The following is a 23,903-nucleotide window of genomic DNA, read 5'->3' as shown; positions in this document are numbered from 1 at the left end:
TGTAGACCAGGCTGGCCTCGAACTCAGAAATCCGCCTGCCTCTGCCTCCCGAGTGCTGGGATTAAAGGCGTGCGCCACCACGCCCGGCAGATGTCCCCTTCTTAATAAGGTCTAAAATAACCACTGGTGGGAAATTGCCATCTGTCATAACTTATAAAAGGATGGTGGGCCCATAGGAAAGAAGTAGGCATGAATTACCCTTCAGATGAGCGCTATCAGGACAGTGCATCTCACCTTCCCTGTTGAATGGGAGAGCTTTAGAAGAGATATACCAGAAATAGCATGATGGAGGCCTGAAGGAAGAGGGGCGAAGCCGAGACCTCAAATTTGTAGTACAAAGTGAGCTGATAATTGAAGGTTTTCAGGGGTTGGGGGAGGCTGTTCTGCACTGACATGACCTAACCTATGCTAGCCTACCTGCCAATAGGCAAGGATGCAGTCACTCAGTAGGACAGTAAGAGTTGTCCTGCAGCTTAACAGCGGAGGGAGAGAACTGTAAGAGCAGGACGCACCATGTCTTCTCAGCATCTCTGTGTCCAGGGGGAGTGTTTCGGTAGAACACATCCATCTTTTGGGGAGACCCTACTGCTCAGTCCCACTGGAAACTGCCTGCCATTCAGCCCGTGGGTAGGCAAACCACTGTCCTTAGCAGGCCAGGTAACAGACAGTTTCGAGTTCTGGAACTGCATTTCTGTTACAGTTCCAAAAGAGCCGTGATGAGTTTGATTTCTGGGCACACTGAAATGTCAATTTCACACAATTTTCACACATCCGGGAAATACTTGTACAAATTCAGCCTTCTAAAATGAATGAATAAATTAAGAGAAAAATTATTTGGTTTTTGTCAGAGCTCATTTCGAACAATATCCTCAAACAGCTCTGTCTTGTGAACTACAAAGATAAGAGTGGGCCAGGCAGTGGTGGCACATGCCTTTAATCCCAGCACTTGGGAGGCAGAGGCAGGCGGATTTCTGAGTTCGAGGCCATCCTGGTCTACAGAGTGAGTTGGACAGCCAGGGCTACACAGAGAAACCCTGTCTCGAAGAACAAAAAACAAAAGACCAATCACAAATCATCATGGCCAGATGAATTAACGCAAGCGTTTTCATTAGTGTACACAGGCTGCCTCCCCCTAAGGCAGGGTTTGAGAGATCAGCATTTGGATGTGAGGAAGTCAAGTCTCTTACAGTGGTAGGGGGGTCTCCAAATGGGGGATTTAGCAAGCAAAATGGCGGAGTTACAGAAGCAGAACATAAGCAGAACAAGTTAGTCTCCTTCTGAAACAAAGCCCCGGTTGCCAGGTGAACATAACAAGATAATCACACCCGGGCAGTGGTGGCGCACGCTTTAATCCTAGCACTTGGGAGACAGAGGCCAGTACAGAGTGAGTTCTGGGACAGCCAGGGCTACACAGAGAAACCCTGTCTCGAGGAGAAAAAAAAAGATGAGAGTGGTTTTCTGACCAGGGGAAAACGCCAGCCCATTTCCCGCCATTTGTGAAACCCCTGAGGAAGTATGGAGGCTCCTTTCTCTCCAGCTGCTTCCTCTGCCTTCCTCATCACTGTATCTGCCAGTGTGTCTCCTCGTTCCTAGGTGCAAGGGCACGTTTTGCTAACAAGATTCTTCTGTCATGCCTTGTTAATCTTTCTGTTCATTCATTTCCACAAAGTTAAGTGTCAGTCACTAGGCTAGGCACTAAAGATGCACCTAGGAAAAGCAGACATTGTCCCCACCACAGGGCTAGTGGAGAAGGACCACTTAAAAATTCATACAGAATTTAGAAATAAAGTACTACAAACAAGATGAGAGTAGCAGCCAGTAAGTATGAACTGAATAAGCATTAATAGGATGAGCCAGTTTTGTTTTTGAGACAGGCTCTCTTTGTAGCCCTAATAACCCCAGCTATTCTGGAACTCTTATGTAAATCACGGTGGCCTTGAACACACTTGAGATCCACCTGCCAAAGTTCTAGGATTAAAGGCATGTGCCACCATGCTGGCAAGTAGACCAGTTTTAGAATGATAACATTGGGGCCCAGAGAGATACATTACTCAGGTTCTCACATATGGAGGCAGAGTCTGTTTGTTCCCCATCATTCTGTCTGTAAGGCCCAGGATCTTAACTGTAGACCCTGGATTCTATGAGGAGTTCTTTGTCTTTTTTTTTTTTTTAATTGTGGTCATTGTTTTGTTTTTGTCTTTTTCTTGAGACAGGGTTTCTCTGTGTAGCCCCAGCTGTCTTGGAATTCATTCTCTAGACCAGGCTTATTGATTTAACAAAATCTCAATAGTTTGATTTTCCCTATGAAGACTTGGGAGCCAGATGCTGAGGTGAGATCCTGCTAGCTCAGAGAGGCAGAGAGAGCACCCAGCTGACCTCCCCCCTCAGCTGATATCCCAAAAGGCATGCCTCTCCCAGGCCATCTCAAGAAACCTTCAAATTGAATGCTCCTCCCTTCTACTTCCTGTATGTCTCTCTATCCACCCTCCTGACTTGTTCTTACTCTCTATGGTTTTTCCTAATAATCGTATGCTCACTTCCTGTCAGCTGGTTGCCCTATGGTTGACTCTGTTTAGTCATATTTACAGTACTCAAGCAAAAAGCTCTTGGATTAAAGGTGTGTGTTAAGGCTGAGCCACACAACTAAAAATGAGTTTTTCTAGTAAATAACACAGTCCTGGGGTTCACAAATATTCTGTAACACAGGCTGGTGTCAGACTGTGAGATCCGCCTGCCTCTGCCTCCTAAGTACTAGGATTAAAGGCGTGCTCCATCACTTTTGGGACCGTGAAGACTTGTAATGAGGAGCTCACCTAAGCTTTCATTCTATATCTTTTTGCCAGGACCAAGGGATAGTATCTGGAAGTCAGTTCAGGCGGGAGTAGACATCTAAGTAGCTTTAGTAGCTTTTGAATAATTTGCTGTACTTTGTACATAAGTATTTACAGTTGGAAGTAGGTTTTTTTGTTTTGTTTTTTCCATTTTTCGAGACAGGGTTTCTCTGTGTAGTCCTGGCTGTCCTATAACTCACTCTGTAGACCAGGCTGGCCTCGAACTCAGAAATCTGCCTGCCTCTGCCTCCCCAGTGCTGGGATTAAAGGTGTGTGCCACCACACCTAGCTGAAGTAGTTTTAATGTGGCATTTGAGCTGAGTTTTATAGAATGAATAGAAGTTTTTAAGATACAGAAAAGTCTACTGATCAGAAGAAATACTTATATCCAAGCTCTGAGTCTGAGGATAGCCTGTTTAGGAAACAAGAGGAACTCTGAGGACAGAGATGGTAGAGCCACTAGCTACGACAGGGAGGGTCTCACTGGAGAAAGATCTCAAGATAGTACTAGAGGGAAGGCTTTGCTGCTCTGATTAAATAACACAGTCCTGGGGTTCACAAATATTCTGTAACACAGACTGGTGTCAGACTGTGAGAAAGAAAATTGGTGGTGCTAGAAAGGCAGTATCATTCAAACCTGAGAGTAACAAAATATGATGTTCTTTTTAAGCCCTAGGAGGAAACAAGCAGGCTCTGGAAGAGGCAGCAAAAGTAAGTGAACCATTTTGGTTTTGAGTTGGTCAGTTTGTAAGTTTAATTCTGTAAAAAAAAAAAAAAAAAAAAAAATCCAACTACTGCGTGTCTACTGTAGAAAAGGTTTTGTCAGGGGATATTATCTGTGTCAACTGAAAAACATTATACTTGTGTCCTTACTGTATACATGAAATCCAAATAGATCTCAGTCCTAAAAAAGGAGTGTGCTGTGTGACAGTCCCTCCTTCCATCTGTGAGCTGCTTCTCTGGGCTTGCAACAAACCATGGGTCAGAAATGTTCAGAAAAAATAGATTGTATCTACACTAAATATTTACATACTTATTCTCTAAGGGCTACAACTGAGCAACTATTTATATAGGATTTACCTCACGTTAAGTGTTCTGACTTGTTTAGAGAAAATTTAAACAAACTATAAGACATTTTAAGTTATACACAAATGCTACTCCATCTTATTTACTTTTTGATTTCCTGAGTCAGTCTCACACAGGCTGGCCAGGGACTCATTATCCTCCTGCCTACCTCCATGGGACCAAGGAACACAGGGTTATATGCATATTTGGAGATTTGTCTACCTTCTTGCCCACATGTTCTATATTGCCTTACCTTTTTAAGGATTTTTTTATTTAAATCCTTATATTTTTGCCTGCATGTATGTATGTGTACCACATGCATGCTTGGTTATGGATGTCAGAAGGTGTTGGATCCCTTGAACTGTTACAGAAGGTTGTGAGCCACCATGTAGGTAGGTCCTGGGAATTGAACTTGGGTCCTTTGTAAGAACAACTAGTGCTTTCAACCAGAGTTGTCTGTCCAGTCCCTACTCCCTGCCCTCTTAGTTTCATAAGACTACAGAAATGAGAGCATCTTGTATTAGAATATTTGGCCTTTTGTCCTGTGCAGCTCCATGGTCACAGTGGTAGGAGTTCTTTGCTAGTCACAGTGAACATCTGCTAGCCTTGCCTGGGTCTATATTAATGAAGTGACCTATAGAAAGTCCTCAGGCACACTGGATGGGGTGCTGTTTGCCAGGGAACTCAGCTATACCCTCAGAGGATTGGAGCTCAGAGCACATCCTATGGAATAAAGGCCTAAAAGTAAGCTGATCGCCTGTGGCCAACAGTCAGCCATGCCTGTGTTCCTCCACACGCCCCTAAACAAACAGGGTTCAAGAGCCACCGGGGTGGGTGGGAGTGCATAGCAGAAGGGCATGGGAGTTCTGTGGCCTGTCCCTAACACTTTGGTAGGGAAGTTTGTGTGTTTCCTCTTTCCTCTGAAGGATGAATAATGTTAATCTATGAAGTAAACTGGAAATGGTTGGATTACTTATAAACGTACACATGTAGATGAACATGGGGATTCATCAGAGGGTAGGGAAAGAAACTTGAAGTAAGGGCTTATACATAGGGGCTTGAGACCCTTGGAGGGAAAGAGGTGACTGCACATCATGGGAGGTGAGGAAAAGAGCCCAAGGAGATCAGAGGTCATCCTGTTTACACAAGCTGTCTCCTAGGCCATCCAGCTAACCTCTGCCTGGGCCAGCGTTAGCCTTGCAGTCTACCTGTGCAGATCTTCTTAGGCAGCTGGGACCTCTGCTGACAAGGCTCTGCCCGCCTCTGCTGTTTGCTACTGCAGAGAAGGTGGAGTGGATTTCACCAAAGAGCTTCTCAGAGGTAGCCTGGGTCCACCCATAGAAGCCTGTAAGTCTGAGTAACCAACTGGAAAGGTGCCAGAGAAGTGTATTTGGGAAGGGATATTTCTTTCCCCCACAATCTTTCTCTTTCCCCTTTGTAGTAATTTTTATCATAAACTAGCCAGGCGTGGTGGCGCATGCCTTTAATCCCAGCACTCGGGAGGCAGAGGTAGGTGGATTTCTGAGTTTGAGGCCAGCCTGGTCTACAAAGTGAGTTCCAGGACAGCCGGGGCTACACAGAGAAACCTTGTCTCGAAAAACCAAAAAAAAAAAAAAGAAAGAAAATTCAATATCATAAACTGCCCGATGGAGGGCTGGCAAAATGGCTCAGTAGGTAGACATTACAACTGGCAAGTTGGGTTAAATACCTGGAGCCCAGATAGAAGGTAGAAGGAGAAGAGCATTTGATCAAAGGTGTCCTCTGACCACATGAAGGCTTAGACATGTGCACACACCCATGAGTACATGAAGTTAAAGTATTTCTCTGGGTTGAGAGAGCAGCTTTGGCTCACACAGTAGTGGGGACCCTATTTGTAGCCATGGATCAGAATGGAAGGGAAGGGAACTTAAGGCTGCTGTCAGGTAGGTCGTGGGGAGGATCACAGGACCAGATAGCATTCTTAGATAGATGGTACTTTTGATCACAGACATGGTTCGTGTTATGCAGAGTATCATAGGAAAGGGTGGACTTGTCATTCCTAAACCGTCAGAGGGAATCAGTTCCGTTTTGATAGCTTCCTTGTGGTTTTTTTTACCCTAAACTTGCAAGGGAAGTAGAGAACCTTAGAGGTTAAATGCCTTTAAATCTATTAAGTTGTGAGCAAGCCTAGGAGACTGGGTAACATAGAGACTGACTGGCCTTGTCACGCCACCCTGCTGAGTGATACTGATACTCCCTAGAGGCTCAGCACACCACAACTTTTTATATTCTCTCCTAGCACCATCCCAAGGCTGAGGGCAGCAAAGAGAGGCAAAAATGAAGGATGCATTTGTTCAGACAGTAGCCACATCTGTGATGGCCAGCAGCCATGTTACTAGTTGCTGCCATTTCGAACAGGACAGACAAAGAATGATCTTGGCCTTGCAGAAAGTTCTATTGGGCAGAGTTGGGAACTAGTCTGCCATTGACTTCCACAGAGTATGTTGGCATGATAAAATTGTATATAAATTGTGTGTCCACACACTTGTCTATTTTCGTGGGAAGAAAGTTTATCATAGTTTGTATGAGTTCATCAAAACTGGAGTCTTTGGTTGAAAGGATACAGTGACTTAGGGTTCATAGTCTCACTGAGTAGCAGGCATCCATCAGCTTCAGCAGTTATGTTAGTTAGAAGCCAGTGTTGAGTTAGGGAGGTAAAGCATTGGGGACCTGTGCTATAGAAGGGTGGAAACACGTGGGCAGACCAGGAGCCAGTAAAGCATCTTAGTCCACACTCTGTCTCATTGCAATAGGTTCCATGACTCATCCCCCTGCAGAGAGCCAGATTTAATGTTTCAAAACATTCGAGATGACTCACACTCATTAGCTAATATGTCTCTCTTGTTTTAAGTTACTTAGATAATACAGAACTGCAAATAAGCCTTGTGCTGCAGTGTGGGAGATCCAACACTACCACATCAAACTGAGAGGATCCCAACTTTAGCTTTGATTTGAAACCTAGGGAAGGAATGATACTTTGACCCCAAAGCTCTGGCCTAGATTTATTGGGGCTCCGAATAGCCAGGCTCTCCTTGAGCATGTTGGTCCTCCTTCCTCAGCCTTACAAATGGTGGAGTTTCAGGTGTAGTGATTCCCTAGGAAGACTCACAGGCCTCAGCCTATAGTTATACACATGGCGATGACACTTATCCCAAGAGTACAAAACAGTGAGCAAGGGACAATAGGACGTGTCCCATGTAGTTCAGAGGAAGTCACGCATCTGGACATGGTGGTGTATCCCGCTAATTCAAGCATTCGGGAGCAGTGGTAGCTGGATCTCTGGAGATAGGGGCCAGCCTAGTCTACATAGTGAATTCTGTGATAGCCAGGGATTCATAGAGTGACCTTGTCTTAACAAAACAAAACCAGGGGAAGCCAGGTATAAGCTTCCAGGAGTCTCCCTCCAGTGGAGTCGCAGGACAAGCTTAAATCAATGTACCTGAACTGTTGTCTTAGCACACAAGCTCATTCAAGACGCCATATAGAATTACTGAGTCTTAGACACTTGACATAGAAAGGCAGGTGTTAATAACATGTAAACTTTATTTGCATGAAAATTAAGCACAGAGAGAGCTATTCTAGGACTCCTGGAATCCTTGGTCTCAGTAGACAGCCAAGATCCAACCTTGCAGTCAGGCCTGTGGTGTTAACTCTTACACTGTGTCAGTGGCCTGCCACCAGCAGTGAGCTCGAAGCCTACCGTCATTACTACATACAGATGGTGCAAAGTTGGCAGCAGTGTCCCGCTTCCTTTTTAACAGCATGGTAGACAACATTAGTCTGTTAGAGAACTGTTTCTTGCTGAGCATAGACAGTCTCAGAGTGACCTCCTGATCCCTCTCTGCGATCTTGATCCACTCATCCTCCTGTGTCAAGTCATGGTTACAAGTGTCCCATGAAGAAAGGACTGACCACGAACTCAGTGTCCTCTTGGCTGAGTAGGGAGACCCTGTCTCAAACAACTAGTATACAAATAAAATGGAAAAAGGGTTTTGAATTTTGCAAAGAGTGTGTATGTGTGTATAAAAACATACATACATACATGTGCATGTATGTGTGTACATATACATGCACACACACACACACACTCCCTTCTAAACAAGTGAAGTAATTAATCGTAGCCTTCCTCTGAGGAATGACAGAAGAGACAAGGAAATAGAACAAGGAAAGAATGAATGTGTAGCCAGAAGCAGGTTATTGGCAAGATCTTTGGTCTTGCGTTGTGTGGTAGGTTTATAATTCATTTGTACCTTAACTTGCTATTTCTTATATGTGCTGGCTTATACTTATTATTTCTTATACTACTTTTGGCTGTTTGTCACAGGCTGATCGAGACATCACAGAAATAAACAATTTAACAGCTGAAGCTATTCAGACACCTTTGAAATCTGTTAAAAGTGAGTACTTTCCCCCTTTTTTGGTATAATTTTGTTTGTATATGTTTATGGTGTGTGTGAGAGCACAGATAAATGTGTGAGTGTGTGTGGAGGCAGAGGCTGCTGACCTTGGGTGTTAGCCACTCTCCACTTTAATGACAGAGTCTCTTGCTGAACTCAGAGCTTACCTCTTCGTTAGCCAACTTGCCACATGCCCTGTCTCCATCCATGGGATTATGGACGGGCATTTCCCTGGGTTCTACGTGTCTGAACTCTGTTCCTCACACTTGTTTACATGGCAAGCATGTATCCACTGACCATCTCTCGAGACCTTTAATGGTGTAAGTCAGAGTCTCAGTGTGCAGCATAAGTGAGCCTGGAGCTGTCTATCCTCCTGCCTCAGTGCTGAGGTTAGAGACAGTGCCAGCATGCCTGGTGTAAGGGCATTTCAAACCCTTGTGGAACAAAGAGCTGAGGTCCAGGGAGCTTTGTTGGCTTCTCAGACCAGGCCTCACTAGTGTCTCTCTGTTAAGTATAAAATTTTGATTTGGGTCACGGTATTCAGTGGTTGCAAGACTAATGTGTGAGCTAAAGTAAAAATGAAAGGAGAGGGAAGTCTGTGCTGAAGACGGGCCTCGGTGCCTGTGCACTTTCTCCAGAAGTATAAGGGAGACTCCCTGGCATCCTCAGCAGGCCTGAAGAGAATCTCAGAGAAACACTTGTCAGCATTAAATTGTGACTGCATTCATAGATCTGCCTGTGCAAAATCTTCTCACATGTATGCCCCATGCTGTGAGACTTGTTACATTTACTTATTTGGGAAAAGGGTGGTGTGTGCCGGTAGGACAAATTACAGTAGCTGGTTCTCCTGTAGACATGGATCAAAGGGACTGGACTCAGGATATAAGGCATGGTGGCAAGTTTACCCACTGAACCATCTTGTCAGCCCCTTGGGAAGCCAAGCTATAAGTAATGAGCATGGAATCAGGCTGAGTGAATTAAAACCTGTACCTTAAAGCGGGGCAGTGGTGGTGCACACCTTTAATCCCAGCAATTGGGAGGCAGAGGCAGGCGGATTTCTGAGTTCGAGGCCAGCCTGGTCTACAGAGTGAGTTCCAGGACAGTAGGGCTACACAGAGAAACCCTGTCTCAGTTTAAAAAAAAAAAAAGAACTGGACCACATGTCACTGCCATTGCTCAGTGGCAGCTCGATGCATTCAACCTAGATGAAGGCAGGCCTGAACCATGGCCTGGATGTGCAGGCCACTTTCTGGGCTGATTAGCACTGAACCTGAACCATTGCTAATTCTGTGAGCCTCTGTCCACTACACCTGTCCTGTAGACTGAAGAGAGCACGGGTGTTTGCCTGCTGCACATAGGATAGGACTCAGAGTTCCTAGTCTTGTTCAGTGTGCTAGGTCCACTATCTGTTTGTTTGTTTGTTTGGGTTTTGTTTTGTTAAGATGGGATCTGTCAGGCTGGTGAGATGGCTCAGTGGGTAAGAGCACCCGACTGCTCTTCCGAAGGTCCAGAGTTCAAATCCCAGCAACCACATGGTGGCTCACAACCATCCGCAATGAGATCTGGCGCCCTCTTCTGGAGTGTCTGAAGACAGCTACAGTGTACTTACATATAATAAATAAATAAATCTTTTAAAAAAAAAAAGATGGGATCTGTCTACATAACCCTGACTGTCCTGGAACTCACTATATAGATCAGATTGGCCTTGAGCTGGCAGAGGTCCACCTGCCCCTGCCTCCCAGACACTGGAGTTAAACGTGTACACCATTACTTCTGGCCTCCACTGTCACTTAGGTGTTTAGATGATACCACCTTCTCTTTGAGTTCCGCAAGTTTTGCTTGGCTGAGGGGTTAGCAGGTGGACTGTGTCTTCTGATTTCACCCCAAGACTAAATACAGCAGGGCCATCATCAACCAACGGTTAACAAGTGTTCTTATAACTCTTTGACGTTACAGCTATGTAGGAAGCTGTTTTAAAATGAACAACAAAACCATACTTGGTGGGACACACACCTGTCATCCTAGTACTTGGGAGGTGGAGGCAGGGGTCTGAGTAGTTCAAGCTCAGCCTCAGCTACAGTGAGTATGAGGCCAGCCTGGGCTAAACATGCACGCATGCACACATGCTTCAACCACTCTGATTGGTTGATTGTTTGCCTTTGTTTAAATCCTTGTATAAAAGATTTCCTAGAGGGCTAGAGAGGGCATGGTTAATAACACTTGTTGCCCTTGCAATGGATTCAAATTAAGTTCCCAGCACTAATGTGGTAGGTCACACCTGTGACTCCAGTTCCAGGGGATCTGATCCCCTCCTCTGACTTCCTCGGCCCCAGGTAGGCATGTGATGTATACATAATTTTATGTATTGCACGCATAAAATAAAAATTAACAATCAACAATCGGAGTAGTTGAAGAACTACATAATAGTACTGTAGGGCTAGTTCAGCATTCTGAATAAGACAGAGTTGGCCCAAAATGATGGCATACACTTCTAAACCCAGAACTTGGGACGCTAAAGCATGAGAATTCCAAGTTCGAGGGCAGCTTGGGTTATATAGTGAATTTGAAGCCAGCCAAGGGTATGTAGCAAGGCCCTATCTCAAAAACAAACACACACACACCACAAATGGAAAAATTACTAAAGAAGAAACTGAGATGAGCGTGAGACCTGGTGCTGCGGCTTTCTAGTCCAGCCAGCTTTAAGGAAAACTCGCTGGTTGCCTTGTCTGTAACTGAGGCAACTAAATCTGTGCCTGTAGTTGTTATTTGTGGACCGAATGAACAAAAGGCCCATTGGCAATATGAAACACAAGTTAAGAACTACTAGTTATAACATTACTATTTATAAATGACGTAATTATCTTGGAAGAAACAAGGATTACCAGGGATGTTTAAGATGTATGAGTGAGCCGGGCGTGGTGGCGCACGCCTTTAATCCCAGCACTCGGGAGGCAGAGGCAGGCGGATTTCTGAGTTCGAGACCAGCCTGGTCTACAAAGTGAGCTCCAGGACAGCCAGAGCTATAAAGAGAAACCCTGTCTCGAAAAACCAAAAAACAAGATGTATGAATGATTCCAGTGGAAATAGCAAGTTCTCATCTTTAAGGGGCTTTTACGTGGAAGGCAGTGCTATGAACCCCGCTGAGCAGAACAGGTTCTCACAGAAATAACTCCTAAAACTGTTTCTTATAGAGCGAAAGGTAATCGAGGTGGAGGAATCGATAAAGGAAGAAGAAGAAGAGGAAGAAGAAGGAGGAGGAAGAGGAGGAGGAAGAACAAGAAAGAGCCATAAGAATCTTCGATCTGCAAAAGTAGGGAGTCAAGTAGTTAAGAATATGTGCTAACAGGAAATATGCAAATACAGAAATGTGTGGGGTGAGGCTGGAGAGATGGTTTGGCAGTTAGCACATGGGCTTCTCTGGCAGAAGACCCGGGTTCATTTCTTAGTGTCATGTGGTGGCTCACAACTATATAACTCCAGTTCCAAGCTTTCTGACATCTTCTAGCCTCCACAGCCCCCAGGCACACAATGCTACGCACATACATATCTGCAAACAAAACACCCGTGTGCATAAAGCAATTTTTTTTCAATGTGAAACCCAGTGCTGTGCTGGCAGAGCTCATAGGTTGAGAAGTCTGCACTCAGTGTCAGTTGATAGCACAGGTCACTGTCGGACAAGTGGGAAGTGCATTGGGAAGAGGAGGGAGTGGGAAACGTTAGGACACACACAGCCAGTCCTTCCTTTCAGAGCGAGCTTCGCTAGTTAAGTAGGGGACAACAGCTTGGGACAGGCGAGGGAAAATCTTTCCAAGGAACAGGAAGAGGTTTGAGACCAGATAATGGAGGGCCCAGTGGCCCGAGCTTGAGTTTCCGTTCTGCCAGCTAGGCAATGGTAAGAGCCGGTGATATTTCAAAACTACTCAGAATAAATGGAAGAGGACAGGGAACCCAGCCAGGATAACCTGGAGTTCAATGCCTTGAAAAAAAAAAAAAAAAGAGTAGGGATTATTTTGGGGTGAGTTCTCTGAACGACGTATGCTCGGTTGGCCTAAGAAATGAGGAAGCTGAGATGATCAATGCTCTCTGGAGCAGACAGCTGCTATCCAGTGGCTGTAGGACCCTGGAGGCAGAGTGGCTGGTTAAGGTGCCAGGGCTGCACCTGCCAGCTGCCTGCCCTGCTGAGTTAGGGACTTTTCAGGATATCTGGGCTACATGGAATTCTAGCATGGAGCTCCGCAGGGTGGAGAGAGAGGAGAGAGATTCTGATGCTTGGGTCTTTATACATTCATATGGGCACTAGATGGGAGGTGGAAAGGAATTCCTGATGAAAACTCACACAGACAACAAGAAAGAGAGATGCAGGGTCTGGGGAGATGCACAGGATTCTTGTCAGGCATTCCCAGATCAGATGAGGACTGCAGAGTGTTCCCTGCATTGGGCACCTGGGATGTCCTGAGTGACCCTATAGTGGTACTTTAAGGAACATAGTGGGAATGAGCCACCCTGACCAGCTCCAAAGTCAGTGAGAGAACAAGTGTCTCGAACAAGGTGGAGGGGGCACTGGAGGAAAACACCCAGCATCTCTCTCTGCTCTCCACAGGGCCACTTGTGTCTGGGTGCGTGCGCGTGCAGACACACAAGAGTTCCCTTTAATCTTGGCCCACATCCTCTATTTCAGAGTTCTCAGGTTCTACATATTTTAATCACTAAATTCACATAATTTAGCTTGGTTAGGTTTTTAAGGCAGTCTCACTGTAGCCCAGGCTGGCCTTAAACTCACTGTCCCCATGTCCGCCCACCTGGTGCTGTTGTGCTCAACTGGGACGAACCTTCTTAGGTTGAGTTTTATTTTTCCTTTCAAAACCTGGTTCTTCTCCGTTTTTTATCTTTCTCCTTTGCCAGGCTTTGAGTGACTTCAGGTTTGTGCCTTTAGGTCAAAAGATGCCTTCCATCCAAGAAGAGAACCCAGTCCATACAAGGAAGAGGCAGAAGTAAAAGGTGACTGATCTTCCAGGAAGAGATGTGCTGTTTGCTTTCCTTGGCCAATCTCCTCCAGTGTGGCAGAAATAGAGGCAGACAAGCTCTGGGGAATGAGTGGGGAGCAGCTGGAGCCACCTAATATGGGCACTGGGGACCGAATTTGGGTCCTCTGGAAAAGCAGGAAGTGCTCCAACCATAGAGCCCCCTTTCCAGCCCTGTAATTTCTTGAAATGACCCTCCTGGCCCTGCTAAGTTAGGAATCTGCATGGTTTCAAATGGGTCTTGGACTCCACAGGAACCCTTTGTGAGGAAGGAGGTACAATTCAAGGACTTGTGGCTGCATGTCTCTTGAAGGAGAGCAGGCCCTATCAGGGCACTGACTACAGATAGCAGCCAGCTGCCAGAGAGAATGGAGCCTTTCACAGTGCACACTCATGGTCCACAGGCTCTTCCACCTGGCTGAGGATTCGCATGCTGCCACAGACTGTGGGGCTCAGCCTCTCTGCTCCTCACTACTGTGTGATCGCAGGGAAGTTCTTACGGGCATGAACTTCTGCAGCCATAATGAATGTAAACTGTGCTCCCTCCCAGGCAGCTCGGAGGCTGCACAATGTGATAGGTGCAGGACACCGTCTGACATGACCTCTGTGGCTACTGTCATCCTTGCACCTGTGACTTGAAACCCCTCATGGCTGTCTCTATCTTACCTGCAGGTTAAGCCATGACTTTGTGACGCCAGCTATGAGCAGGCTGGAGCCGTCTCTGGTGAAACCAACCCCAGGCATGACACCTAGGTTTGACTCCCGGTGAGTACCGAGAGTGACAGTTGGATTGGGGAGCCCAGTAGTGCACAGCACGGGGTAGAACAGCTGATGCCCCTGAGATACCGCAGAGCACAGCTGAGGTCACTGTTGGCCCCTGTCCCAACCCCACTCCCGATCCTCACTCGAGGAACATAGGTCTGTGGTGAGTGGGCAGCCTCTGCTTTTAGCCTCTCTCACTCTGGTCAGATGACATTTAAATAGGAATAGTTGCTTACGTCTGTACCTTCGGAAAGAAGGAAAGTCATATCACCTTTCCTGAAGCCAGCATAACACGACTGTTTACAGCAGAAGTTAATACCTGCCCTGGGGGCTGGTTGATTGCAGGAAACCTGTGCAGTCTTTAAGGGCATGGTGGTAGCATGGCCTAGTGATCCCAACAGGTAATCCCAGCCTTCTGGAGTTGGAGGCAGGAAGATCAGCCCAAGGTCATCCTTGGCTATAAAGCCAGTTTAAAGCCACAGTGTACTGTCTTGAGAAGGGTGGTCTGGGGCTCAGTGTGATGGAGTCTGGGAATCAGCTGCCTTTGACCTGAGAGCTCCTGAGGACGGGAGCACAGGACCACACGCATGTGGGTAATGGGCGGGCACCTGTGCAGAGCTTTGGTCTTGGATTTGCTTGGGTACAAGTTGGCTTTTCCTGGATGCATGTTTGAGTGCAGCCTCCTTTCTCCAGCTGTGTTTAGTCATTGCAGCTTGAAAAATGTTCTCCTGTAATTTAGAATTTGCCTTCTTAGAAACGTGACTTGAAAACTAGTGCTTGAGATGAGATGAGTTTGGAAGGGTTTGTGTCATGATTCAGTCTGCCCAGCCATCTTCACAGAGTTCTCCACCCCTTAGGGTCTTCAAGACTCCAGGGCTACGCACTCCAGCAGCCAAAGAGCAAGTTTACAACATCTCCATCAATGGCAGCCCTCTCGCAGACAGCAAAGAGATCTCCCTCAGTGTGCCCATAGGTGGCGGTGCGGTAAGTGGCACCCTGGAAAGGCAGGCCAGTGCAACCTCTCTCTTCCCTGAGGTGTTTACCAACACTTGCTTCAGAGACTCTGAAGAGGCCCTCAGAGGGCTGATCCTCAGCTCTCGGAGCCTAGTGTTCTCTCCCAGGCTCGAAGCCCATCTGCCCCTCAGCTGCCTTCTGCTGCCTGCGAGAAGCATCGTCTGTGGGGTGTGCAGCAGTGGGCACTAGAGGGAGTGCAGAGGAAGGCACGGCTGGGTGGGACAGTGGGGCTCCAGAGATCCTAAAACAAGCTGGCCTGGCTTGTTGGTGCTTTGGAGAGCAGGTTAGCAGTTTGGCCTGCACGAGAGAAGGGGCCTGACCTCCCATGTGGATGTGTGCTGTTGTACTTGGATAACCCAGCTAGTGGTCCACGGACAGTACTGATGGTGCCATTGTCTCCTGAGGGCTAACATCCACCTGCATCGTCCTTTCTCCATCCCGGCTGATTTCTGTCACTATATGCAGACTATCAGGGAGACCCTGGGAGCGAGCACTGGCTGCTGACTGGAGTGTTTCACCCTTTCTCCCCCATCTAGAGCTTGCGGTTATTGGCCAGTGACTTGCAGAGGATTGATATTGCTCAGCTGAATCCAGAGGCCCTGGGAAGCATTCGAAAGCTCTCGGTGAGTCCCAGACTCGCCTCCACAGGGAGGAGGTTGCCCTTGACACTGGCCTTTGTGGGATTCTGAGAAGCACAGTCCAGCTCTTACTTTACTCTTCTTTCTCAAGAGGAACAGCCTGTCAGCTGTGCTTGGGTGTGGGTGGAAGCCTGAGCTAAAGGCATGGCTGCTGGAAGTCCAGTCTGTGTACATCAGTGAAGGGTAGGTACCACAGGAGTAGGACAAGCCTGGAGCTGGGATCCTAATACGTACTAATACGTACATCAGGGGAGAGTCATCCTCCAGCATCCGAGTGCCTCACTGCCTCGTTTAAGAAATGAGTCTCAGCCGGGCGTGGTGACGCACGCCTTTAATCCCAGCACTCGGGAGGCAGAGGCAAGCCGATTTCTGAGTTCAAGGCCAGCTTGGTCTACAATGTGGGTGCCAGGACAGCCAGGGCTACACAGAGAAACCCTGTCTCGAAAAACAAACAAACAAACAAAAAAAAACCAAACAAAAAAAAAAAAAGAAATGAGTCTCCACTCAGATCCAGGCTTGGGAAGCTGGAGAGACAAGAGCACTTGTGCTTGCAGAGAACCCAGGTTTGGCTTTCGGCAAACATGGCAGTTCATCTGTAACTCTAGTTCAGGGGATCCAGTGCATTTTCTGGCCTCCACAGACACTAGACACCTCCACACACATACAATAAAAATAAACAGATCTTTAAAACCAATCCTGTGCTTGAGTAGACTTAAGAGCTGACTGGACTAGTGTGCCGAGCACATCTTGAATGACCTTTCCTTGTTTCAGAGCCGCCTTGCCCAGATCTGCAGCAGCATACGGACGGGCCGATGAGAGGACAACAGGGCACACAAGTGGCAGCAGGGACTGCAGTAGCAGAGTGCACACATCTGTCCTTCTGTGGGGTGCTTCACTGCCAACACCTGCAATGGTGCTTGTCTCTCTGACAGCTATGGTGTCTTGCTGCACACTTCTAGTTAGTGGGAATTTAGATGGGGAGCACAGGGCTAGTCAGGGCCTTTGTGTCCTTGGTGCGGAGTGACTGAGAACTGTATGGTTTGAGGTCCCACCGGGGATAAACACTGCTTAGAGCACTGTCCTAAAGGCCTCCAGGCCCAGGCAGGCTATGCAGTCAGCAGTAGGGTCTGTGCTCCATGCAGGTCCAGGTGCACGGCTCTCGCTGTTCTGTTCTGTTGTCATTTGTGCCTCTATGGGCAGATGTGTTTCAAGTTGGTTTTCTGTTGCTGAGGCTTTCATACACATCAGTTACCATCTCAGCTGATTTGTCTACTGAAAGCTTGCTGTTTTCAATAAATCTTAGTTTGCTGTGGTTTTAAGTCAGTCCTTGGTCATCTGCATTCACTCTGGTTATTTGGGAGCTGCAGCTACATGGGCATGCCTGGACAGCTGCCTTCTCAGGAGTGTGGAAACATTTCCCCAAGATTCAGGGTTGTGGTAACTCAGACCAGGCGTGTTCCCCACACATTGTCCCAGGAGCTTAGGAGGATGGACCATCAGAGGGTGGGACTTGGCTCACTTCCCTCTCTACACTGATACTGTTCCGTGCAGTTTGGTTCCTGGGTCCCTCCATTGAGCTACCTTGTGCTGGAGCCTCTCCAGGATCCCCCCTACTCCCCGTGCTCACTGAGGGGCCTCCCTCCCTCCTGTGCTGGCTTCAGCTTTCTGTGGTGACCCTAGAGGTCAGTCTCTAGCTCACATCTATGCTCCAAGGTCCAAGATGGCCATCCACCTGTGTCCTAAACAGTTTTGGAGCAACTCCCATGCACATCCATAACCTAGCCCGGCATTCCCTGTCCCCAGCTCCACAAAGGCTGTAGGCCCCTCCTCCAGCACTTTGATAGGTTTTGTGAAGCAGCCTCGTGACCCCCAGTGTGTCCCATGTGCCCCTGGCCCGTGTCCAGTCTCATGACCTGTGTCTCTACTATACTTAGCATTCTTCATACCAGAGACAGACCACCCTCAAAGAAGGTTCTCAGGCACACACATACCCAGGCTCTGTGTTCAGAGTCCCCACTCACAACTGCTCAGTGCTTCAACAAGGACACACAGGAGGACCATAACACAGACAAGTTTTTATTACTTGGTACTGTATATCGAACCCAGAAATATAAACACATCTCTAGAGTTCCGCAAAGGAGCCTCCACCCACAACCAGTCCCTCCCCTGGGTGGGTGACCTCCCTCTGTCCAGTGAATAGCTCCATATATAAAAATAAATCTGGGGAGGGTCCCCAGTGACCCAGCACCCTGTATCATGCTGGTGCCTGTGCAGGGATGAGGCCTGGGACCCCTCAGGATTCTAGGACCTCCTCATGAGAGGGGAGGTCTACCCTGGACACCGAAGTCCTGCCAACACAGCCAGGGACCCCTCTGCAAACAGCTGGGGAGGGGAGGAGTTTGACCTTAATGACTGATGTAGCTGGAGATGAGGGTGAGGTTGATCACCCAAGACAGGGCACTGGTCCCCATGAGCCTTGGATGTTGGGCCAGTTTTCCCTAGAGGGAGGATGAAGGAAGAGCATGTGGGGATGCTTCGATAACCCCAGTTCTGTCAAAGGTGGGAGTGTCCCAGTATTCCCCAGTCACGGAGCTCAGTCAGGTGCCCAGGGAGCAGACAGCTGGAAATGGGGGAGGCTCTGAGGGAGCTGCTGCTGAGGGCAGGTCAAGGCCAAAGGCACTGCTGGGAGCCACTGCTCCCCACTCTGCGGTACTCCTCAAAGATGCAGTGTGGTTTACAGCCCCCCTCCAGGCTCTCTGTTAAGACATCCTTGCTTGGACCCTGAGCCTGCTGATGCCATTCACCCCAAGGAGAGGACACACTGCCCTGCAAGGCCTTGTTCAGTTTTGACTTTAAGAAGCCTTTTTGGACACCCCGCTATACAAACATCCACAATCTTGCCCATTCCCCTGTGCCTGGGGGGATCCCCTCCAAAGGTGTTCTCTATCCCGCCTACCCCTCTCCACTCCCACCTGCTCTGTCTCATCCCATGCCACCCCTCCTCCCTACATAGCAAAACAGGCATCTATCAGGGATCATGTAGACAAACTTAAACTTAACCTCCATTGTCCTGTCCACATCCAGCAGCCTTTCTGCCCTCCTGGGATGGCTTTGGTCTCAAGGCCCTTGCAGATAGGTCAGCTTAGCACCATACTCCTTCAAACGCTCTGAAGATCATACAGGGAGGCTCGCTGGAGGGAAACTCTTAGGTTGTGTACAGGGACTGAGCAGCCTGAAGGAGCTCACCCAGAGAGGATTCACTGTGCTCCCAGGGAGGAGTGCTAGTACCATAGGGCTGGGCAAACTCTCTCCAGGGCTAGGCTTCTCCCTGGATTTTGGTTTAGCATTGACCCTGGCTCTGAGACTATATATAGGCTCTGACTTCCCCAAGTATATAGTGGGGTTAGACCAGCCTATCACACCCCTTCCTCAGTCTCTTTCTCCTCCAGAATGTAGAAGAACACCCCTATTGTGCTCCTCTGAAATCAGTTGCAATCAAATCAGACATCCGGGCCTAGGGCAAGCACCAGGACTGTGTGTGGCCAAGTAGGAGCCTGGCTCTCATCCTGAACTGCCTACCCTCAGGCAAGAAGACATCAGCTCTGGAGTGTTCCCCTGGGGTCCAGACCCTGAGCTCAGCACCACTTGCCTGCTAGGGCCTTGGTACCAGTATACAGATAGACCTAGCCAAGGCACAGGACATAAGGGACACCACCCACTGGCTCAGGCTCCCGTACTCAGGTGCCTAGGCAGCTGTGGTCCCTGCCAGAACCAATGGGTCTCTCTCAGGGACCCTTTCTGCCTGGCAAGTCAAAAGCTCTCTAGGGAAATGAGATGCCCACTGATTAGGCCCAATCCCCACTGAGTGTGGAAGCTCAAGGGGCCTGAGCCAGGACAACAACCGAAACTCTCTCCCCCAACCAACACCCTTGACACCCCAATCTTCCCTTGACACCCTAACCTCCTTCCTACTGTTATGTCTGGGGTTCTATCCAGGGATCTGAACCTCGTTTTAGGACCACTAGGTCAGCAAGGTGTTGAGAGGAAAAATGAAATGGGACAACGTGGTACCAACCAGCTCAGGGCCCACTAAGGAAGAGCACGCCTCCCACCCAACGGGAGTGTAGCTTGCAGGTCCTTGGGCAGGGCTGAGCTGCTCACACTTGCACCCCCTGACCCTGTAGTTGTAGCACTCGAGTCTGCAGGGCACTGATCCCACTAAGGAGGGCTTCTCGATGCTCTGCGGAAGAGATGCCAAGGCTCCCCAGGTCCCTGCAAGGAGGAATAGTTATGTCCAACTGAGCCAATCCTTCTCCTACCCATCCCATGGAACCAACCCACTACTTCCCCTTCTCTGGACAGGAACCAGGTCCAGGACAGGTGGGGCTTTCCCAAGTAGGAAGGGGCTCCCTTGGGTTCCCTGAGCCCTGGCCTTGGCTTCTTAGACTCACTGGGCAGTCATCTCAGCCACGGCCTCTAGGCTCCCGTAGCCCGCTGCAGAGAAGTTGTCCTTGTAGCGGCACAGGTCTAGGGCCTCCAGCCAGGCACCCACGGAGCCAAAGGAGGGGAAGGTAGAAAAGGCACGGTCTGCCAGGGGCGTGGGAGGCCTGAGGAGCAGAGAAGCTACAGTCTGACAACAGCCAGGATGTGGCATAAGACCCAGTCACTCTTGAAAAGCAGCTCATGAAAAGACAAGGGGAAAAGTAAGATGACCACACCCAGTGATGATCGTGCCTCTCTTGGGCACCCAAAAGCCTCTGAAGACGTGGGTCAGGATACTCAAGTAAGTGGAAAGCTGAGCTGATTAAAGGGCAAATTCCAGGGCATGACTGCCTGATGAGGTAAGATGTGCCTGAAGCAGGTGGGGATGTCAGATGGGTCTGGACAATGGGCTGAGCTTCACACCTGAACAGGTACCAGGAGGTGGTTGGTTGCCATGGGGACTTGGGAGAATAGTTACAGACAGGTGATAGTTTGGCTGGCTGGTCTGGCTTGGGGTCAGTGAGGATGTACCTGAGACAGGTGGTCGAGGCACACTTGGAGGGTTCTGGCTCCTGCCCCATCTTGCTCAGGATGCTGTGGATCTGGGAGAACCTGGGCCGCTCACTTGGGTCTTTCTGCCAACACTCGAGCATCAGTCGGTGCAATTGGGAGGGACAGTTCCTGGGGGGTGGCAGCCGGAAGCCATCCTCCACGGCCTTGATTACCTAGGCTCCCAGAGATGGGAAGCAGACAGGATGCTTCCACCACACCACCACCACCACCACCACTACCACCCACCACCATCCCTGGGACTCTAGGCGGGATGGGAGTGAGAGGTCTGGTTGCTAAGAGGTCAGGGAGCTGGAGCCATACTTACATCTTGTCCAGACATATCCCAGTAGGGCCGCTCCCCAAAGGCCATCACCTCCCACATGACAATGCCAAAGCTCCACACATCACTTGCAGAACTGAAGTGGCCAAACTGTAGAGTCTCAGGAGCTGCCCAGAGCGCTGGGCTCCTGCCACTCTAGGTGGGTAAGCAGGGCAGAGCAGGAAAGCATTAAGTCACCAGCAGGCTTCATCCAGGCAGGCCACCAGCACCTACTACAGCCAGTCCCTCACCCCTCCACATCTGAGGAAGCTGCCAGGCTGACGCAGGCATGGTACCACCAGAGGGAAGAGACCAGGCAGGGAAGGAGGCTGAACGGAGAGAAAGAGCACGTGCGAGCAAAGAAGGGGCTCCTTACCATGGTAGTGTAGACAGCTTCTGCTCGATCCCGGGGACCGCGCCCGAAGCCAGAGATCTTACAGAGGAGGCCGCTGCTGACGAGCACTCGGCGGGCTGCAAGGCCCCGGTGAATGTAGCCCATCTCCGACAGATACTTCATGGCCGATGCCAGCCCAGGCAGCAGACCCATCAGCTGCGCAGCCACCAGCTCCCCCTCGTGATGCTAGGGGACGGGTGAGGACTGAAGCCAGGGCTTGTACACTCAGATCACCCAGGGAGCGTCTACATCCCTCTGGGATTTGGTGGACTGTGAGCATCGGGCCAGCCCGCCCAACGGGAGCACTGGCAACCCCAACCCCCAAAAGAAAAGAGAAGAGCCAAGAAAACCTGTGGCATCGATACTTCTCCACCCAGGGCTCCAACTGGCTACTCACCCTGAGGAAGTCGTCAAGGGCCCCTAGGTTCATGTACTCAGTGACAATCATCAAGGGGTTTCCTGTATCAGGGACAGAGACACACGGAGTTACTGCCTCTGCCTATGAACAGCGCCCCCTACCACCTCCACCTCAGCCCAAAGGGCCAGAAGCAAAGCCAAGTTTTCTAATCTTGCCACCCACCCAGCCCCACCCCCACCCACCCTGGTGCTGAGGTTTAAAAAAAAAAAAGGTCAACTGTCCATAGTGGGACAGAGACAAAGTCAGAGTAAACTGCAAGGAGTCAGCTGAGAAAGACCATTGAGAAGGTCATTCTGGGGTCAGCATGGCCACTCCAAGACAGGGGCCATCCTGAGTCACTAAAGCGGAAGTGAACTAAGGTTTGTGCCTGGGCCCACACCATAGCCTAGAGGGGCACCCCACCTGATGCCCACCCGAAGGATGTGCAATGCCAGGCCTGCCTCGGGTGTGCTAAGCACAGGGATGTGTAGTGCCAGGCCTACCTCGGGTGACAACGCCTTCCAGCCGCACAATGTGGCTATGGTCAAACTGCCCCAGGGTGAGAGCCTCAGCCAGGAAGCTGAGCCTCTGGGAGTCTGAGCAGCCATCCCTCAGAGTGTGCACGGCCACGGGCAGTTCCTGGCGACCGGGCAGCTGCAGGCAGCCGCAGCACAGGTCCCCAAATCGTCCTGTGAAGAAACAGGCATCTCAGACCTACAAATGGGGTAGACTGAAACAAGGTGACTCTGGCTCATGGGGTCCTTTCCAGGAAGCTCTTGAGCTTGAAGCATTTAACCTTGGTCTCCTTTTTTTTTCTTCTTTCCTCTTGGCCTTACTTAGTCTCCTGTGTGACAGAGACACAGTAACTTTGCACATGCTTGCCCATCAAAGGTCATTAGATGCTGCAAAGCCCAGGGCAAGTGACAACTACATCTGTCCTGCCCTACAGCTCTTCCTGCCTTCTGTGACGTGCGTTCTGGGGAGAGGCCTTTTTCTTGGAGCACAGTAACAAGCCAGCAAGGTGCCCTGAGCCTGCGGAGTTCCCATAGCAGCCTTTTAGGCAAGAAATTGAGGTTCAGAGCTGACGAGGGTGAGCCTCTTAGTCACTCCGCTAATCCATCATCAGACCTCAGGTGTGTCTGGCCCGAAGCTTCCTGGAAAAACCTCTCCTCACTACTCCATAAAAGCCTGGGTCTAAATTTGAGACTGCCTGGAGAAAGGTCCGGAGGCAGATGTCCCACAGTGACCTAGGGAACAGATCAAGAGAGTGCAGAGCCACAGATACTTCAGGTGGGCGAGGGGCTTTCTGGGAAGGGGTGCCCTTAGTGCAGAGGCGGGGCTTTGGGCCATGGGTGGGGGACAAGCTTTCAGAAAAGAGGTGGCGAAAACGTGGGGCTTTCCATAGTGGGTGTTGCCTGGTGGGTGGGGTTTAGCCAGTGGGCGGAGCTCCCTGATGGATCCAGGCTTCTGGGGTCCAGGGCTTGCCTGCTCCCAGGCTCTTCTCCAGGGTGACGCTTTTGGCATCTAGCTCTTTGGCAAACAGATGCACAGCCTGCAACGGGTCCCCGCAGCTTTGGGGGTCCAGGAACGTGCGTCGTGTCGGGACTTTGACTGAGAACAGAGGAAGAGAAAGTGAGAATGAGGGAAGGGGCCTCATTGCTGGGATAACAGGAGGTGGCAGCTGGGAAGGAGCCAAAGACAGAGGTCTGTGCGGCATGGACAACTCACAGTGGAAATACAGTTCCTCTTCATCATGGGCGTTGCCACTTCCTTTGCCATCGCAGGGCCTGTGGGGACACAGAGGCATCCTTTCACCAGGCGACCCCAGCCCTTCCCACTTCACCAGCGCCCAGGGCAGCACCTCTTGGTCCCTTCAGAAAGAAAATCTCAGCCGGGCGTGGTGGCGCACGCCTTTAATCCCAGCACTCGGGAGGCAGAGGCAGGCAGATTTCTGAGTTCGAGGACAGCCTGGTCTACAAAGTGAGTTCCAGG

The 23,903-nt window shown here is 49.4% G+C and overlaps 2 protein-coding genes across 2 annotated transcripts in view; one reads left to right on the top strand and one right to left on the bottom strand.

The window, feature by feature from the left end:
* Cdca8 (cell division cycle associated 8) overlaps nucleotides 1–17,090 on the top strand; it is a 17,867-nt gene extending 777 nt beyond the window's left edge. The window contains exons 4-11 of the mRNA XM_021160240.1: nucleotides 3,502–3,542; nucleotides 8,260–8,332; nucleotides 11,524–11,642; nucleotides 13,266–13,330; nucleotides 14,026–14,118; nucleotides 14,973–15,099; nucleotides 15,666–15,752; nucleotides 16,539–17,090. Of these exons, the coding sequence (XP_021015899.1) occupies nucleotides 3,502–3,542; nucleotides 8,260–8,332; nucleotides 11,524–11,642; nucleotides 13,266–13,330; nucleotides 14,026–14,118; nucleotides 14,973–15,099; nucleotides 15,666–15,752; nucleotides 16,539–16,583 (650 nt within the window). The 3' untranslated portion in view covers nucleotides 16,584–17,090. The remainder of the gene's footprint in view (nucleotides 1–3,501; nucleotides 3,543–8,259; nucleotides 8,333–11,523; nucleotides 11,643–13,265; nucleotides 13,331–14,025; nucleotides 14,119–14,972; nucleotides 15,100–15,665; nucleotides 15,753–16,538) is intronic.
* A 731-nt stretch (nucleotides 17,091–17,821) lies between these two features.
* The window catches only part of Epha10 (EPH receptor A10), a 35,523-nt gene continuing 29,441 nt past the window's right edge, over nucleotides 17,822–23,903 (bottom strand). The window contains exons 9-17 of the mRNA XM_021161184.2: nucleotides 23,640–23,698; nucleotides 23,397–23,522; nucleotides 22,415–22,600; nucleotides 21,912–21,973; nucleotides 21,497–21,700; nucleotides 21,127–21,276; nucleotides 20,781–20,974; nucleotides 20,219–20,374; nucleotides 17,822–20,039 (exon numbers count right to left, since the gene is read on the bottom strand). Coding sequence (XP_021016843.1) covers nucleotides 19,925–20,039; nucleotides 20,219–20,374; nucleotides 20,781–20,974; nucleotides 21,127–21,276; nucleotides 21,497–21,700; nucleotides 21,912–21,973; nucleotides 22,415–22,600; nucleotides 23,397–23,522; nucleotides 23,640–23,698 — 1,252 coding nt within the window. The 3' untranslated portion in view covers nucleotides 17,822–19,924. The remainder of the gene's footprint in view (nucleotides 20,040–20,218; nucleotides 20,375–20,780; nucleotides 20,975–21,126; nucleotides 21,277–21,496; nucleotides 21,701–21,911; nucleotides 21,974–22,414; nucleotides 22,601–23,396; nucleotides 23,523–23,639; nucleotides 23,699–23,903) is intronic.

The sequence above is a fragment of the Mus caroli genome, chromosome 4 (genome assembly GCF_900094665.2).
Source record: "Mus caroli chromosome 4, CAROLI_EIJ_v1.1, whole genome shotgun sequence".
NCBI classification, from domain to species: domain Eukaryota; kingdom Metazoa; phylum Chordata; class Mammalia; order Rodentia; family Muridae; genus Mus; species Mus caroli.
Note: the sequence above shows the minus strand (reverse complement) of the source record. Positions and strands in the feature narration are given on the sequence as shown.